The sequence below is a fragment of the Callorhinus ursinus genome, unplaced genomic scaffold (genome assembly GCF_003265705.2).
Source record: "Callorhinus ursinus isolate GAN/ISIS: 27379988/994484 unplaced genomic scaffold, GSC_fseal_2.0 scaffold70, whole genome shotgun sequence".
In the NCBI taxonomy this organism is placed as follows: domain Eukaryota; kingdom Metazoa; phylum Chordata; class Mammalia; order Carnivora; family Otariidae; genus Callorhinus; species Callorhinus ursinus.
The window spans coordinates 5,804,689-5,820,747 of NW_027397132.1; the positions used below are offsets into that span (position 1 = coordinate 5,804,689).

Below are 16,059 nucleotides of genomic sequence, written 5' to 3' on the forward strand. Positions count from 1 at the left end.
GCTCAACTCCTCTGCCGAAGGGCCAGGTGGAGGCTTGTGTGTGTGTCTGGAGCTAGTCCTGTGGTTTTAGATGCCCGTACCAAGTCGACAGCTCATAAAAGTTGAACCTAAGAGGAACTGGAGCAGAGTCCAAGCCCGGCCTTCTGGTGGAAGGCCCAGCCCTTCTCAGCTCTTGGCACAACCCCTGCCCCCTTCTGAGAACTGGCCCTGGTGGGTCAGGAGCCAGAACCCAGGCTGCTGGGTGGACATCTCTGCCCTTCACCACCCTCCTCCAGATCTGCCACAGGCTGGCCTCTGGGTGGCAGGGCACCTTCTGAGCGCTGTGTGCTGTTCCCCATCTGTAAAGACCTCTGTGAGCGGGCTCACGGAGATGAGCTCTGTCAAACCCCAGAGTTCTCTGCAAATGTCAGCGCGGGTAGTGGCCGGGTTTGTGCGGTGCCTTTGGAGAGGGAGCCTTCAGGCTGGCCCGCAGGTGAGGGCGCTGGGCCCAGGCGCACTGGGAGCCTGGGGAGACCCGTCCTGTCACGTGTCACTGCCGGCTGCCCTGGGCCAGACCTGGGGGTGGCCATGTGGGAGCCCTGGAGATGTGGCCCCGTCCAGACAGAGATGTGCTCTGAGCGTACAGCCCACAGCGAACGCAGAGACTTAGCATGGAAAACAAGGTCGCAGAATTCCATTACCACTTTCGTATTGCTTCTGCGCTCTAGGGAGGACGTCTCTGTCTCTGTGGCGCTGGACCCCTGCAGGCCTGAGCTCCCACTTTCTGCCTTGGATGGCACCTGCCCAGGCCCGGCCTGTGAGTCCCAGGGGCCCAAGCCCCCTGGCTGGTGGAGTTGTGGGGAGAGCAAAGGGGTGTGCGCACGTTTCAGTGTCTGGCCTGGGGGACCGTCGAGAACGGCCCGTAGCGAAGAGTTGGGGGCGTTTTAAATTTGGCTACGTTCTAGGTTCTTTTTCTCCTGCTGGAGTTATTTTTCCTTTCACCACATTTTGAAAAATAAAATGTGGCCACCAAATGTCAGAAGGCATTATTCCACCATGTAGACAAGCAGAGAGAAGGTTCCAGAGCCTAGGGAGAAGCCCTCACCCCCTCCCCCAAAGCTGCTCCAATGCTGATCGAATTTTGGATTTCCACACACGATCTCAGGGAGGAAAATCAATTTCCCTTGCTTTACAAAACCTCGTAAGCATTGAGACTAGTGTCTCCTGCTTTCCAAGTGGGGAATTCCGGAGGATGGCTGGTTTGTCCCGACTCTTCTCTGCAGCTGGTGGCAGGACCACAGCGACCTGTGGGGAGTGGACTTGAGCAGCTCCTGGCCCATCCTAGGCTCTGGCCGCCTCTGTGCCCCAGCCTGGGCCAGCCGCTCCTCCTCCCACGCGACGGGGCCCCCTTCCCTCCCAGCTCCCTGTGTAAAGAGGAGCACTTGATCGTTGCTCCTGGGTCTGGGAAAGACAAGGGGCCTTTCTCTGGGACACAGAGGGCTGCTGTCGACCCTCGTGGAGCCCGAACGAGGGCTGGAGACCATGGCTGCATGCCTGGGGCTGGGGCTGGGGCGAGCTGTCACCCCAGGAGCCTCTCCTCGGGCCCTGAGGCTCAGAGCAATCTACGTTTTAACCAGGGCAGCTGCCGTGCTCGGGAGCAGGTGCAGACTAGTGACGAGGCACCCAGCGAGCAGGGCATGGCCAGCGTCCATGTCACAGCCCACGTCACCCTGGGCTGCACTGCCTGTGTATATGTCAGACCCCTCCCCCTGAGTCTCTCATTTGGCAGAAAGCCCACACTGGACAGTCCGTCCCAAACCGGACACTGGTGCGAGGTCCGCGGGAGGGGGCACATCAGCTGACCCCACAGACGCTGCCCCTGGACGACCCAGTTTCCAGAGGAAGGGGTGGGGGACGATGCCAGGGGTCCGCTGCACTGTGGCATGTGATGCCCCTCACACAGTCTGCTGCTCTGGGGGTGGCTGCAGGTGCGAGTGCGGGTCTGTGTGGGCCGGTTTCTGTGGTCAGCTCGGTCTGGAATGGGTAGTCTTCATTCACACCATGACGGTTCATGTCACCCCAAGTCTCCAGCACCCGCCACGCTGCCCGAGCAGAGGGTTCCGCAGGGCTGTCTGCCCATAAAGCCACACAGAACCAGCGGAAAGCCTCACCCCAAGGGCCTGACACCACGGTCAGAGTGCAGAGGGGGCCCCAGAAAAAGGAAGGTGGCACATTGAGCAGACGCCTGTGGGCTTCGCGCCTCATAAGCGCATACTGTCCCTGCTGTGGTTTCACCAGAACGAGCCGGCACAAAGGTGCCAAACAGACCTCCTGCGAGATTGGTGTCCTGTGTGCCCTGACCCAGACAGCAGAGGACGGCCATCGCCCGTGTCCACGGTGAGACCACTCATTCTGTGGCTCGAGATGCCCCGAAGCCTGTGTCAGCCAGCACAGGTGCCCACGCAGGCCCCAGGCCCCACAGGAGGGTTACAGCAAAGCAGACGCTGTGCCCGCAGCGTGTCCAGATGGCCCCAAGAACACACGAGTGAGACGAGGTCCACGGGGGTCCGGGCTGAAGTTGGGCCCCCACTGCAGACGGGTCTGTGCTGTCTCTCGGGAACCGTAAACATGGCAGGGTATCAGCCGCATGTTTTAGGTCTTCAGGTACTTGTGGGGGTGACTTCGTGGCTCTGCCCCCGCACAGCAGCCCCAGAGCAGGCAGAGAGCCCAAGGAGCCCACCTGCATTTGCCTGTCTCCTCTGGGGGGATCAGCTTCCACGTGCCCCCAGGCCACAGTGTGCCCCTCTCTACAGGGGGAAGCCACAGCCTTCGGGGACACCTTACCCAGGTACGTCCTCAGGGCCACCCCGAAGGGAGACTGCAGAGAGATGGCACCTCCAGGCACGCGTGGTGCTGTGGGCAGCCCTCGGTCCCGTCCCTGCTTGGCCCTGAACGGTTTCACATAGTGGGTCAAGGTCACAGGTGTTTAGAGCTGCTGGCCGTACAGCCAGGGGGTCTCCTCTCCCTGTGCCCTTCACCACACCGCGCTCTGCCTGCTGCCCCCCACACCTGGCAGGTGCGCAGCCGTGACCCTGTGCCCGAGGGCGTGCGCCTGCCAGGGAAGGAGGGTGTCCCGGCAGACGGGGTGGTCACAGCCCCTGTCCCTCGAGTCCACATGGGGTCCTCCCTGCCTCCTGGGTCTTCCTTTCTTAGACAAAGGCTCTGCTCCTCGAGCCTGCAGAGAAGGAAGGTCTGTTGTGACCTGGAATCCCCCAGCATGAGTGGGAACAGGGCACCCTAACATCAGCTGCCAGATGTGGAAGCCGGCTGTTGAGTCGCGTGCAGGATGGCAGCCCTCTGTGCCTCCTGGTGGCCCGAGCTCCTGGTCCTGGACCTGAGACTCCCGCATCCCTCCCTGAATCTTGGAGTTGATCATGCCCCAGAGGTGATGTCACCCCACTGTTGTGCCTACAAGGACCACACGTGCCGGCAGCTTCCCCTGCCTGCAGTGGCCCACCCTGTCCCTCCTCTAAGGCTCAGGAGGACCGGGGGAGCCTTGGACAAGGGCTCTGGCCAGGCCATGTCTGGGGCTGGGGACACATGGTGGGCACTGCTGTCCTTTCAGATGATTTCTCAAGACCCCCATAGCTGCCCCCACCCCAAAGGCTGCCTGCTCCCCAGGCCCTGGGACCCCACTGCGTCACTGGGCTGCCGTACTGGGCACAGGGAATGAGCTGGCTGGGGACAGATTGAGGGTTCTGAGGGACTGGAACAGGGGTGAGACCCCGTCCAGCCTGAGGTCCCAGCTGCTGTGTGCGGCCTTACGTCAAGGGTGCTGGACCGAGAAGCAGGTGCATGCAGCCACTCTTTCCCATCAGGGGCTGTCTTAGACTGGATCCCCCCAAAAGCAGAGTGGCAGACATATTAGGCACAGGAAGCTGATTTGGAGACATGGCCCCAGGAGCCTCAGCACAGCCCTGGAGGGACGGTCAAGCACCCTTCCCACCCCACAGGCCTGACCCCAGTGCCCACCAGAGGTTTTGGTAGGTTCCCGTCACAGAAATGAGCCAAAGGTGCGGGGCCAGGAGTGCCTGGCCTCCAGTGGCCGGTGTTGGCATGGCAGCCCCCCGGGGGTCCCGTTTGTGTGGTTCTCCCTGCAGGAGAGCCCGGGGTGAAGGAAGATGGGCCCAGCGCCAACAGTACATGTGACCCTCCCTTTGTGAGGTTGGGTATTCGCCACAGGGAGAGAAAAATCTCGCTGGGTATCTGCCCCATCTGCCCACACTGTGGCTTGAACCTGCAGATCCTCCCTCTGGCCTCCTCTCCTGTGTCCCCTTCCTGGGGAACGATGGTGGGTGTTCACTTTTGCGGGTTCTCTTGTTTGGGCCTTGGGTGTCTGCAGGGGAGCCCCTGCTCTGTGACCGAGTCCAGCGCCCAGAAAGCCTCCTTTCCTGGGTCCAAAAAAGTGCTGAGCCTGTTCTCCTTAGAGCCTACTTCCTGCAGATCTTGTCTGAGCGTTTTTCTGCCTGGGTGAAGCCTGTGGCAACCTTCCCAAATCCAAGTAGTGCCATTTCTCCCTGTGTCAGCCAGGAGTTATCAGGGTAAAAGAAAACGGTTGTTGATTTCGTGCACTTGTATTTTCTCAAACACAGTCAACTTTTCTATCAGAAGTCCCCCTGTATTTCCTTTGGTTAATTGACTCCACTCTCCAGTCTGTGGGGTTTTTTGATTTCGTTTCTTTTCCGTACATTTGATGCATGTAGTCAGTGTTTTCGTTGCCCTCGAAGGTGGTACGGATTTAATTTTTAAATGTGTTTCTAATCACATGAGCGCTACATGACTTACTATTGTACACAAAAACATTTACGTTGAGAAACATGGAGACGGCACAGATGAAATTCAAGGTCCCTCGGCCACACCCGCCTGTCTGTCCCTCCCCTCCCCCCACCCCTGCGGCAGCTACGGCAGGTCCGTTTGTCCTGCCCAAAGTTTTCCATGCACGTTGAATTGTTTTTGTGCCTTTTGAAATGCAGCCCAGGACACGTCTAACTAAGAGAATGTGTTGCTGAAAGTTGGATTTCCCGTATTAGGAGATTTTGTATGCTGTCCAATCTAGAAGACCAGAGACCATGGCTGCGCTGCCGCCCGGTAATCCATCTTCATAGAGCTGTGTGCTTGCACTGAGACCACAAGCTATCAACTCCACATGTTTGTGACAAGCAAACAGGCAGCACGTGTGGGGTGATGGCAGCTGAGCCCCACGCGGTCGGCCGAGTCTGTGTTTTGGAAAAGGGTCGTGTTCACAGCTGCGATCTGCTGCCACCCCACGCTGCCCCTGGAGAGTGGGCTGGGCCTGCAGGGGCTGGGGGTGCTGCCCCTCCCCACCGTGTCGCTCTCTGAAGACCCCTCCTTCCCCTGAAAGTTGCATCCCCAGAAGGGGCTCCAACGGCTTCCATTACAGGACTCCTGCATTCCTTTTCAGATTTGTGTTTACGTAGGCTGTTCACAAGCCCCTGGGCAACCTTAAACCCGAGTAGCTTCGCTTTGGGAGGCTTCGGTGGCGGGGGCGGGCATGTCCAAACTGTTATTTGCTAATTATAACCTAGTTCTGCGGAGGGTTATCAGATCAGTGGCAACTGGAGAAAGTTCATTCTCAATCCAAAGAAAATTGTATTCAGCTCCACCTCCTGGGACGGTGGTGTTGCCGAAGCTCACGGACGAAGCTCGCGGACGCTGTGCTTTAGAAGTGTTTTGCTTCCCGTGGCATTGGCGCTGGCCTCCCACTGCGCCAGCGAGGCTACGGGACACAGGAAGCAGGAGGGTCCCGGGTAGGCCCCCACGGCCCTCACCCCGTGCTGGGAGGTCCCTGGGTCCAGCCAGGCCTTGTCCTGCTGTCTGCCATTCCCAGCCCCACTGCGGCTGAGACACCTCTCTGCCCCTGCAGCCCCGTGCCCTCACGTGATGGTAGCAGCAATGGGGGCGTCCCCGGCCAGGCCAGAACGGTCAGGGCACCCAGAGCAAAGGGACCAGGTGAGGCCCACAGCTGGCCCATGGCCCCTGCCCCTGCCACGTCACAGCCCTGCACACCTGGGCTCCGCTTCTTGATCTTCAAGCAATGCCCGGGACTGTTGTGTTTTCTACAAATGGTTGCTTGGGTTCGTGTGCTACCCCTCTCCGGGCAAGGACCACAGCTGAGGGAGGGGCAATGGTCCGTCACTCTGTCTCCCTTCCCAGAAGTAGCTGTGGGAGAGGGGCTCTGGCTACTTTCCTTGGCGGCCCCTTTCCTTGGAAGAGAACCAGAAAGGGCAGATGCGGATGCCTGCAGGCCTGTCAGAGTTTAGGGAAAGGAAGGCTGGTCTATAGCAGGTGGAGCTTCGGTCTTGGGCTCAGGGGTCCTTCACACACAGTGGTTGGTTTTGCCCACAGACTGCATTGTTTAATTGGAACTGCCGGCATTTAAAATTCAGGAGGTTCTACCTGTCGTTCTCTGTTCCCAGCTTCTCTGGAGAGGCCTTTCAGCTCGGGCCGTGGCCCGGGTGTGGGCATCGGTGGGTCTGGAACCCTCGGTGTCCGTGGCTGGCCCCTGGCGCAGTCAGGGGCAGGTGTCCTGGCCCTCGGAACAACTCTGGAGGCACACTTTGCTTCCTGAGGACACAGAGCGCGGGCTGCAGCCACTGCCACACCAGGGTGACTGCTGGCCAGAGAGAGAAAGAAGCTGTGTGTGTCCTTCCTGGGTTTGCGTGCCTAATACCAGACAGGGGCCCTTCATGCCGGGCGTCACCCCAGGCTGTGCAGGCAAGTTCCCGCCGCCTGCCTGCTGGCCCCTCCGTGGGGACCGGGCCCTCAGAGGGAGTCTGTGTGTTGTGCGTCAGCCTCCTCCAGCCCCAGGGGCAGCCTCTGTACAGCACAGGGTCAGCGGGGCAGGGGGCAGAGGCCCCATCCTGGTGACACCTGGCACCGTGAAGGGTGCTTCCTGCCCTCCCTGCCCCTCCCAGGCCCCCCGGGGTCGGTGTCGACACGTCCTCGGCCCAGCGCTGCTAGGGCCCTGACCTTGTCCCAAGACTTCGGCCCCGGGTGGCCACTGCCGTGCTGCTTGCGTGGTCTCGGGGGGGGGCCAGGGGCCAGAGGCCGGTCTGCACTGAAGCTTGTTTGCCAGACGTTCTGTGCTGCCCGCCCCATGAGCCGCCTTGGGCCCAGCACTGTCGGAGCAGGGAGCCCGGAGGGAGACTCCCCGTGGACGCCCACGTCCCGGTCCTCAGACTGCTGTGCCCTCGACCTCAGGAAACCCCACCTGAAAACCAGATGCCCTCTGGTCGCTGGGGTGCTGGGCTCCTGGGGCCGTGTCTGTGAGCCCTGCGTGCGAGTGTCTCTGTGTCTGCATGTGTGTCAGTGCACATCAGTGTGTGTGTGCACGTGTGTCTGTGTCTCTGTATGTGTGTCCATGTGCGTCTGTGTGTATGCGTCTGTCTGTGCGTGCGTGTCTGCGCGCGTCCGCGTGTGTCTGGGTGCGCGTCCTCGCGTCTGCGTGCGCGTCCGCGTGTCCGCGTGCGTGTCCGCGCGTGTCTGTATCTGCGTGCGCGTCCGCATGGGTGTGCGTGCGTGTCCGCGTGCGTGTCCGCGTGCGCGTCCTCGCGTCTGCGTGCGTGTCCGCGTCTGCGTGCGTGTCCGCGTGTGGCGTTGAGGCTGCTGGAGTCTCCCTGGGGCAGCCCTGAAGCCCCGCTGCTGGTAAATTCATTTGGTTTTAAGGAGGCAGAGGGAGGAGCTGCTCTTTTGTTTTAGAAGGTTCCGGAAGGACCTGGGGTTGAGTGGGAACACAAAGGTTGTCAAGGCACTGGCACTTCAGGAGGGGGCCTGTGTGGCCTCTGGGGAGGCCTGAAGGGAGGGGGTGTGCTACAAACGCTGGACGCGCCTGGGGCAGCGTGCTCGCCCTTCCTGGAGGCGTTGGGGGCAGTGGCGGGGTCCCTGGCCGGAATCACGTGAGCAGCGCTGGCGGTCCAGGTTTTGCAGGCAGGCGGAAGCGTGTGCAGCTGCTGGGGTCGTCACCCTCCACCTGGTTTGACAGTGGGGAGGAGGGGGGCACTGTACTTTGGGAAAGAGGTGGTGTCAGGAGGTCACAGCCCGATGGGGGGGGGACGAGAGGCCACCAGCACCATGCCCCCCAGCCGCTGAACCGCCTGCTCTCCTCAGGAGGGGTTCGTGCAAAAAGCAGAAGGGCCTGTGGATCTTTGTGGCGGGAAGACTGCCCCCCGCTGTCCCCACCCCCTGCAAGAAGTGTGCGCTCTCAGCCCAGCCTCTGTGCACCCGGACCTCACACCCCACTGCGGGGCAGGCTTGGGGGCCTGCAGACAGCGGTGAGGACAGGGAGGGGAGGGGGGACGGGCGGGTCTCCTGCAGGGCCTCAGGGGGTGGGGCCCTCGTCAAGGCCCAGAAATCCTTGTCCCCGGTGCTGAGCACAGGTGCAGGGTCAGGAAACAGGGCTGAAGTCAGTCAACTTTGACCCGTCCTGGGGTGAGACAATCCCACCTGGCGCTGGGTCTCCTGGGTCCCTGGGAGAGCAAGACACTGAACAGCCCCGTCCCCAGTTACTGGCGGTGAGGGGCTGCTGGGGAGCCCAGCACAGGGTGTGGAACAGCCCACCCACCTGGAGGGGTCAGCTTCCGAGAGCGGGGGTCCAGGATGCTGCGGGACATCCTCACAGGCCGATTTTCCCTTGGCTTGCAGGGAGAAGCAGTGTTGGGGGCCAGGCAGGAGCCGGCCCCCCAGCTGCCCGCACTGACCCCGGAAGAGAAGAGGGTCCTGGAGAGGAAGCTGAAGAAGGAGCGGAGGAAAGAGGAGAGGAAGTGGCTGCGGGAGTCAGGAGCAGCCCAGAGCCTGCCGGCCAAGCGCTCCGGGGCCCAGCTGGCCCTGGACTACCTCTGTGGGTAAGACGAGCCCCTCCCACGGGGCCCGGCCAGTGTCCCAGGGGGTCTGTGCAGGGAGGGACACGGGCTGCAGGCTCAGCTGACCTAGGACCCATCTGGCTCTTGGGACCACAGGGACCCCGGGGCCTGTAGCGCCACCTCCAGTGGTGTCCCCACAGAACCAGCGCCTCCGGTGGTGTGAGGGAGGGGAGAGCCGCCATCCTGGGCTTGAGGAGTTGGCTGTGCCGGGGGAGCAGAGTGCGGTCACCGCAGCCTCGGCCGGAGCCCTCGGACTGCCCGCGGCCCGTTTCACCCTGTCGTTACAAGCGGGCAGTGGCTAGAGGATACATTGCTAACAGCTGCGTAGGAGACTTTCTAGAAGCTCCAGGAAAAATGAGGCCCCTGTGAGACCACTGGCTTCTGTTTGCCAAGAAACTTGTTGGGAGGGGGCGGCATGTGCCCCAGCCGGTCGCCACGCCTGGTCCTCCTCCCTGGGAAGTGGGTTCCTCCTTTCTCCGATCGGTACTCACTTGAGGCCAGGAGCCCTAGCAGCCCAGAGCAGGGTCAGCCTGGGAAGCCCGCCGTGGACGCACGGTTTCACTCCTCCCATACCGTTTTTGGAGAATGGTTTACATGCGGCCACCACACAGCCGGTTCGGAACGCCCTGGTCACTGCAGAGAGCAGCCCCCCGCCCCAGCTCCAGGGGACCCCTCATCCACCTCATGTCTCCAAGGACATGCCCATTCGGGACATTTCCTGCAAAGGGACTCATTCACCACGCAGCCTGTCATGGCCTGCTTCTTCCACGCAGTGTACTGTTTGGAGGTTCGTGCACATGGCAGCGCGTGCCACAGTTTCCTCTCCCTTCACAGCTAAATGCTGCGCACAGTGTGTGTGCACCACGTTTTGTTTGTCCGTGCGCCCGTTGCTGGGCATTGGGGTTGTTTCAGCCACGTGGCCATTGGGGCTGTTGCTGTGGTGCATGTCTATGTGCGGGATTCTGTGTGGACGCAGTTTCTTTTGTCTCGGGCACACGGGCTCGCTGGTGACTCTGGTGTGGGAGGAGCTGTGGACACATAGCAGCCGCGCCATTTCCAGCCCCACCAGCGGGGGTGCCGAGGACGGCCCTCCTGGCGGGTGTGGGGTGCTGTCTCACCGAGCCCTCCACCGGCGTCCTGTACGCTGTTGAACCAAATCCGGACACCGCGCTAGGCTGCTGGGCTGCCCCCCTGGGCTCGTCACTGGATGGACTCAGTGAGGAGGACAGAGTGCTCCTGGGAGGACCGCTGCCCGCTGGCTCTTGAACCTCCACCTGCGGCGTGCTGGAAGGCCCTGCCCTGGCTGCGCTGGGGGCAGGAATTCTCCGGAAGCCCGCCTGCTGGCTGGGAAGAGGGCTGTGCACGGGCTCTTGGCGATCTCTCTGCCCTACTTCTCCTTCACTGCCCCCTCGGAGCGGCTGGCCGGAGAGCGGCGGCCTGGACCGCAGTCAGGAGTCCCCATCCCCTGGCCCTGGTCATCAGCCATAAGGACGTGTGGTTCTGTGCCACCTGGGCCCTTCGGTCTCCCCTGCACTCTTGGCTACTGGGCACAGTGGGGCTGTGCCGGAACCAGCGCCCCCTAGGGAGTCCAGTCCCCAACGTTGGTGTCACTTGGGCAGTTCCCAGCAGAAGGGCTAGGATTGGGGCCCGGGGACCGGGCTGGGGATCCATATCTGGTGGGACCGGGTGGCTGGCACAGCCCTCCTGGCTTCCCCAAACTTAGCAGGTGCCGGGAGGAAGTCCCAGGCCCCCATGTCCCTGGCAGAGGCGGGGGTGGCCCAGCTGCAAGTCGTGGGTGTGGAGGGGTGCGCCCTGCTCACCGTCACCAACCAGGACCCTTCTCGGGTCGGCGCACTTCTTATCCCAGCGCACGTTTCTCCAGTCAGTGAGGTCTGTCTGGTGCCGGGGTTCAGTGCTGTCGATGCCGCCAGCGTCCTCTGAGGTCAGAGCTGACACCGCCACCACGCCACTCTGAGAGCCGGCGCTCATTCGTGCTCCCCTGCACACCCGGCTGACGCGCCCCCCTGCGTGCCCCCCTTCGCGCCCCCTCTTGCGCGACCCCCTGCATGCCCCCCTGACGCACCCCCCTGTGCGCCCAGCTGACGCACTCCCAGGCAGGGTCACGGGTCAGCACTGGAGACAGGAGCAGGTAGACTGGCCAGGTAGGTGCCAGCCACAGAGTGGATCTCAGGCTGTACAGCAGGTCACAGATGGAGTCTGGGGCGGGCCGGCAGTAAGGACGGGCCAGGAGGCCTACAGTGCCTGTGGCCGCTGTCCATGTTGACCCTGTGTGGAAGGCAAGAGGGAGGGCTGGGGGCCCAGTCTTTGCTCCACTGTGTGGAGTGCCCAGATCCCTGGTTGTCACCTCAAGGGCGACGGCCCTGTCCGGACTACCCCCATTACCTAGAGGCCAGCCCGGGGATCCTGTCCATGTGCTGGTCGGCAGCCTGTCCTCGCTTTCGGCCTCGCCTCCAGCCTGCGTGGGCTCCCGAGACCGCCCAGTACCGTTGTCCCTGTGCCTGACAGTGGTAGGTGATGTACAGATGGAGCCGTGCCGTGTGTGTGCACGTGGAATGTCAGTGGTGGCCTCTGCACCCTGCAGGAGCCCCAGGAGTGGTCCTGGGTGCCTGTGGGATGTCACAGCCCAGAACAGAGGTGCCCAGCATTCTCTCCTCCTGAGGCCTCGCACCAGGCTGCCCATGGTGTGGGCTGCAGCCCCTCGCTGGGCTGGGGGCAGGGAGACATGCTCTCTCCTCGTGCACAGGGTCCCCCGCATCTGCCCAGCAGACAGGACCATCCTCCTGGCAGGAGGCTGCGAGCTGTGCCTGTTGCCACACGGGGCGATCCTGGGGGAATGAGGCTCCACCAGGGGTGGCTGGGACCCCGTTTTCCAGCCAAGCTGGGCCACGCTGCTGAGGCCAGCAGGGGTCGGAGAGCTCCTATGAGCGGCAGTTCTCCTCGAGGGGGCCCCCCCTGCTCTCCCCTAAACTGGGACAGGAACGTGTGACTGCCCCACATTACAGAAAGGACTCCAGCGGCTCAGAGCTGGGGACTGGAAAGTACCAAGCTGGAATGCAGACCACGCTCTGTACCACTCTCCGTGGCCACACTGCCCATGGTGTTTGTTGCAGTCCCCACACCGCAGTGCGCACGTGGACAGCGGCTGGTGTGCTGTGTGACAGATACGGGTCTCAGCGCTGCCAGGCCACCAGGGCGGGGGGAAGTGAGGGGCCCGGAGCAGATCTGCAGTGGCCTGTTGGGGTTGTGCGCCGCGGTGCGCCAGCCTCGCAGCCCCACCCCCAGTATGGGCTGCACCGTAGGTCAGCTGCTTGGGCAGGCTACAAGCAGGGCAGAGGCAGCACGGAGGCCCCCGAGTGGGTGGTGGGGCCTGCAGGTCAGTGGGATGTGGAGCCCCAGCAGCTCAGGACCTTCTTGCAGAGGCAAGAGGCTGCTGCCCCCCCATCACAGCCGAGGACCCTCATTACACCTGGGTCCCAGTCCAGGCACCAGGATCGACCTTCCTATCAGCTGAGATAAGGTTTCCTTCTGCCTCGACGATGGAGCTGGGATGCCTCGAGGGGCCGTGGCTGCGTCAGGTTTGAACGTGGGAGTTGGCACGTGTGCGGTCTGCGGAGGGGTTTGTAGGTTGCCCTGAGGGCCGCGGTGCGGGGTGGGGCTGGTGGAGGTCAGAGACAGTCACCGGCTCAGGGGCTCCAGAATCTGCCCGATGCTGGGGCTCAGGCTGGGCCTCGGCCCAGAGCTCCCTGTGGAACTAGAGCCTCAGAGCTGCCGTCAGACCTGTCACCCCTCTTGTGCTGCGCCTCTGGGTGGCCATGGGCTTGGGGCCTGGGCAGTGACTGTTGAAGTGTCCTTCATCTGTGACCATGTGGTGCTCAGAGCCGCGTTCTCTAGGAGCCATCTAGGACTCCGCACCCCCTCGGCACCGGGGTGTCTACACTGGTCCTGGGTCCCCACTCCCTCCCTGCCGACCCCAGTCTCTCACTTTCTCTGCTCCCCAGAATACAGATCCTCCGTCCCTGCGGGCACTGCCTCTCAGCAAGGTGTCCCCAGGATGGAGCCAGAACCCCAGCAGGTGGGCTGGCTCAACCGTGTGCACCGTCACCATCATTGTCCTTGTTTGTCTGGGGGCCTCCTCTCTGCCTGTCCTAGGCGTGCCACGGGCCCCCAGCTGGTCCCCGTGCTTCCTGTGGGCCCACACGGCATATCTGAAGCTGTTCTGGCACTCCCTGGGGGCTCAGGTGACCAGAGCCCTGGGGTTAGGCAGGGGTGTTGCTTTGGGTGCACAGCCCGTCCACGTTGTCGACATGGCAGTGATGGGAGCCAGGTCCCAGGCAGTGGAGCTCGGCACCGCCACACCGTGTCAGCCTAGGAGGGACCTCACAGGCCCTGGGGTGAGGTCACGTGCCATCCTCGGGGTGGGGGGATGGGCCAGGGTGCAGCTGGTCGGTGGAAGCACAGGGAAAGTTTGTTATAAAGAATGACTAAGCGTAGTGAGGGCTTGCCAGTGAATCGAGAACTCAAGACCCAGGAGGAGCAGATTCCAGGGCAGCCACTCCCCCAGGGCTGTGAGGAGGCCCAGTCGTGGCTCACAGAATGGCAGAGAAGCCACAGGAGCCGAAACCACAGGAGCTGAGCCCACGGGACTTGCCAGGAAGGCTGCTCATGGGCAGTCTGGCCGGGGCCACGGTGGACCATCAGCTCCCGGGGGTTGCTTGCTGGAACCAGGATGGAAGAGCCTTCCTCTGTTACGCTGATACGTCTTTCCAGCGCCTTCTGCTTCACATCGGACCATCTGGCAAAGGAAGTCCTCTGTTTCCACGGAGCAGGCGATGGAGGAAGATTGGAGGCAGAGGCCGTGACTTGATGACCCACATGGGGGAGGGGGCCCCTTGGGAGGATTTCTCTCTTTCCTCCGTTCCTTCCTCTAATGACCACTGTTGTGGTTTTTGCTTTCCCACAAAAACCCGTTGGCTTCTGTGGAGCCAACGAGAGCTCTTGGACCCCCCCCCACCGAGTAGAGGCCATGAGGCTGCAGCTAGAGCAGTGGTCACACAGCCCTGGGGGCTCACCCTCTGCCCTTCTCCCCATGGCCATTGGCACCCGCGAGTCCCAGACATGCCAGCCTCTGGCCCGTGTTCACCTCTCAGCTCTAAGAGCCTGGCCCTGCGGTCCTGCCCAGAGCACCCACCCACCTTGACGTATTTCCTCTGACACCTGAAGCTACCTGCCTCCTCATCCTCCAGCCTCTACAATGTGGGCTGCATGTCAGCAGGCTGGCTTTGCTGCTATGGCCTTGGTGTGGGGGGGCGGGGGGGCGGGCTGGGCCTTTGGAGGCCTTTGGGTTGGGAGGGTGCAGGCCAGGCGGCTCTAGCGGAGGCATGGGGCTGGCGTGGCCGGATTTCTTTCTCTATCCCTGGCGTCCAAGCAGCCCAGACCAGGATGGCCCTCCAGGTCGGGGTTCTTGGCTCCTCCTAGCTTGCTGTCCCTCACCCTCCACACACAGCTCTCGGATTAAAGGCTGTCCTCACTCTGGTGGGCAGGCTCTGCCGTAGCACACGATAAAGGCTTTGCAAGGACGGCTGATGTCATGGAATTCCGGATGTGCACGTTGGCATCGTAAAATCGTGGCATTGTAGGGCTGGAAGAAAGAGCCCTGTGCCCCCTGGTGCCGATGTGGAGGCAGGCCCAGCTGGCCGAGGCCTCACGGGCGTGCGGAAGTGAGGTGTCCTCCCAGCACCAGGCGCCTGAGCCCCCTCTGCTCCTGTTCCTTGTCTGCTGCCCTCCAGCTGGGGGAACGGGGGCTGCACACACCCTTCCGGCTCCTCCTGCCAGCACCTGAAATGTCCTGTCCTTGATACCTAGCTGGGCCGAGAAGCACGAGAACTGGAGATTTCAGAAGACGAGGCAGACTTGGCTGCTGATGCATATGTACGACAGTGACCAGGTGTGTGCACACTTGCGGGGCGGGGGGCGCTAGGTGTGTGTCCCTGGTGGGGAGGAGGAGGGAAGATGGGTGCATGGGGGGGTGGAGGGGTCTCCCAGATGACAAAGTCTGTGCATGCTTGGGGGTGGGGTCAAGTCAAGCAGTGACCAGGATGGAAGGACCCAGTGCCAGGGCCTGCTCCAGCCACACGGGCCTGACACCTCCCCTCCAGCAGGGCCGTGGGAAGGGCAGGCCCCCAGCAGCCAGGCCTGGCCAAGGCTGTGGTTAAGAAAGAGGCCCTAGCAATTGTGGTGGGACCCCCCCCCCCACCAGGAGCCCCCAGTCCAACCCCTCATTTTACAGAGGGAGGGCCTTGCTTGGGGTCAGGGGGTAAGAACCCTTGTGCAGAGCAGGGGCTTGTCCAGAGGCCAGGCTTGGGCCAGGGGCTTGCGGGCTTGGAGCCTGGGCCATCAGCCCACCCACTTCCATCGAGCTGAACCTTCCCCAAGGAAGCTGCCAATGTTAGGGGAATGTTGTCATCCCGGGTGCTTGGAAGTCCTGCCCTTCCCATCTTTTGACCCTGGGGGGTGGAGGAGACAGTGTGTCCCCCCAAAACTCCATCGTGCCGTCTTCCTGCAGATGAGCCCAGCTCACAGGACTACCATGGGCTCTGCTGGTCCTCGGTGGCTTCCGTGGGCAAGGGTCCCATCCACAGTCACATCTGCTTGTCTGCCCCTGTCATTTCGTTTAGTCTGGAACTTCCTTCACAACCTTGATGTGCCCGGAGAGGCCGGTTGTCAGATAGCTGGGACATGTTTGTGCCCTCCCAGCACACTCAGTAGCAGGTGCAAGGTGGTTGGATGCTGACGTTGGTCCCGTGATTGGGGGGGACACTGGCTAGTCTTGCTCCTGTAGTAATCAGCTGTCTGTGGAGGTGCTTCGAGATTATGGAAACACCCTGTTCCTCATCCCCCCTGTGCCCGTCGGTCTTAGCATCCATCAGCAGCTCTGGTCTGGGTCAGCGGTCACCGCGGTGCTGGCCACGTGTATGCGTCCTCTCCTGCATGCGTCGATCAGCACGTGGCTGTAGGGAAGGGCCTGGCCGCCTCCCTCATGGCTTTGTGTTGGGGCAGGTGTGTGCACGCGGGGGGTGCAGGTGTGTGCACGCAGGGGGTGCGGGTGTGTATACACCCTGTG

General features: G+C 62.4%; 1 protein-coding gene across 10 annotated transcripts in view; it reads left to right on the forward strand.

Annotated features, from left to right (window-relative positions):
• The window catches only part of CHLSN (cholesin), a 128,293-nt gene that overhangs the window by 107,053 nt on the left and 5,181 nt on the right, over window positions 1–16,059 (forward strand). For 6 of the 10 annotated variants that reach the window (XM_073886264.1, XM_025863660.2, XM_073886265.1 and 3 more), the window contains 2 exons: window positions 8,701–8,900; window positions 14,802–14,883. In XM_073886264.1, the coding sequence (XP_073742365.1) occupies window positions 8,701–8,900; window positions 14,802–14,883 (282 nt within the window). The remainder of the gene's footprint in view (window positions 1–8,700; window positions 8,901–14,801; window positions 14,884–16,059) is intronic. The other 4 variants (XM_073886271.1, XM_073886272.1, XM_073886270.1 and 1 more) reach the window with 1 other exon arrangement.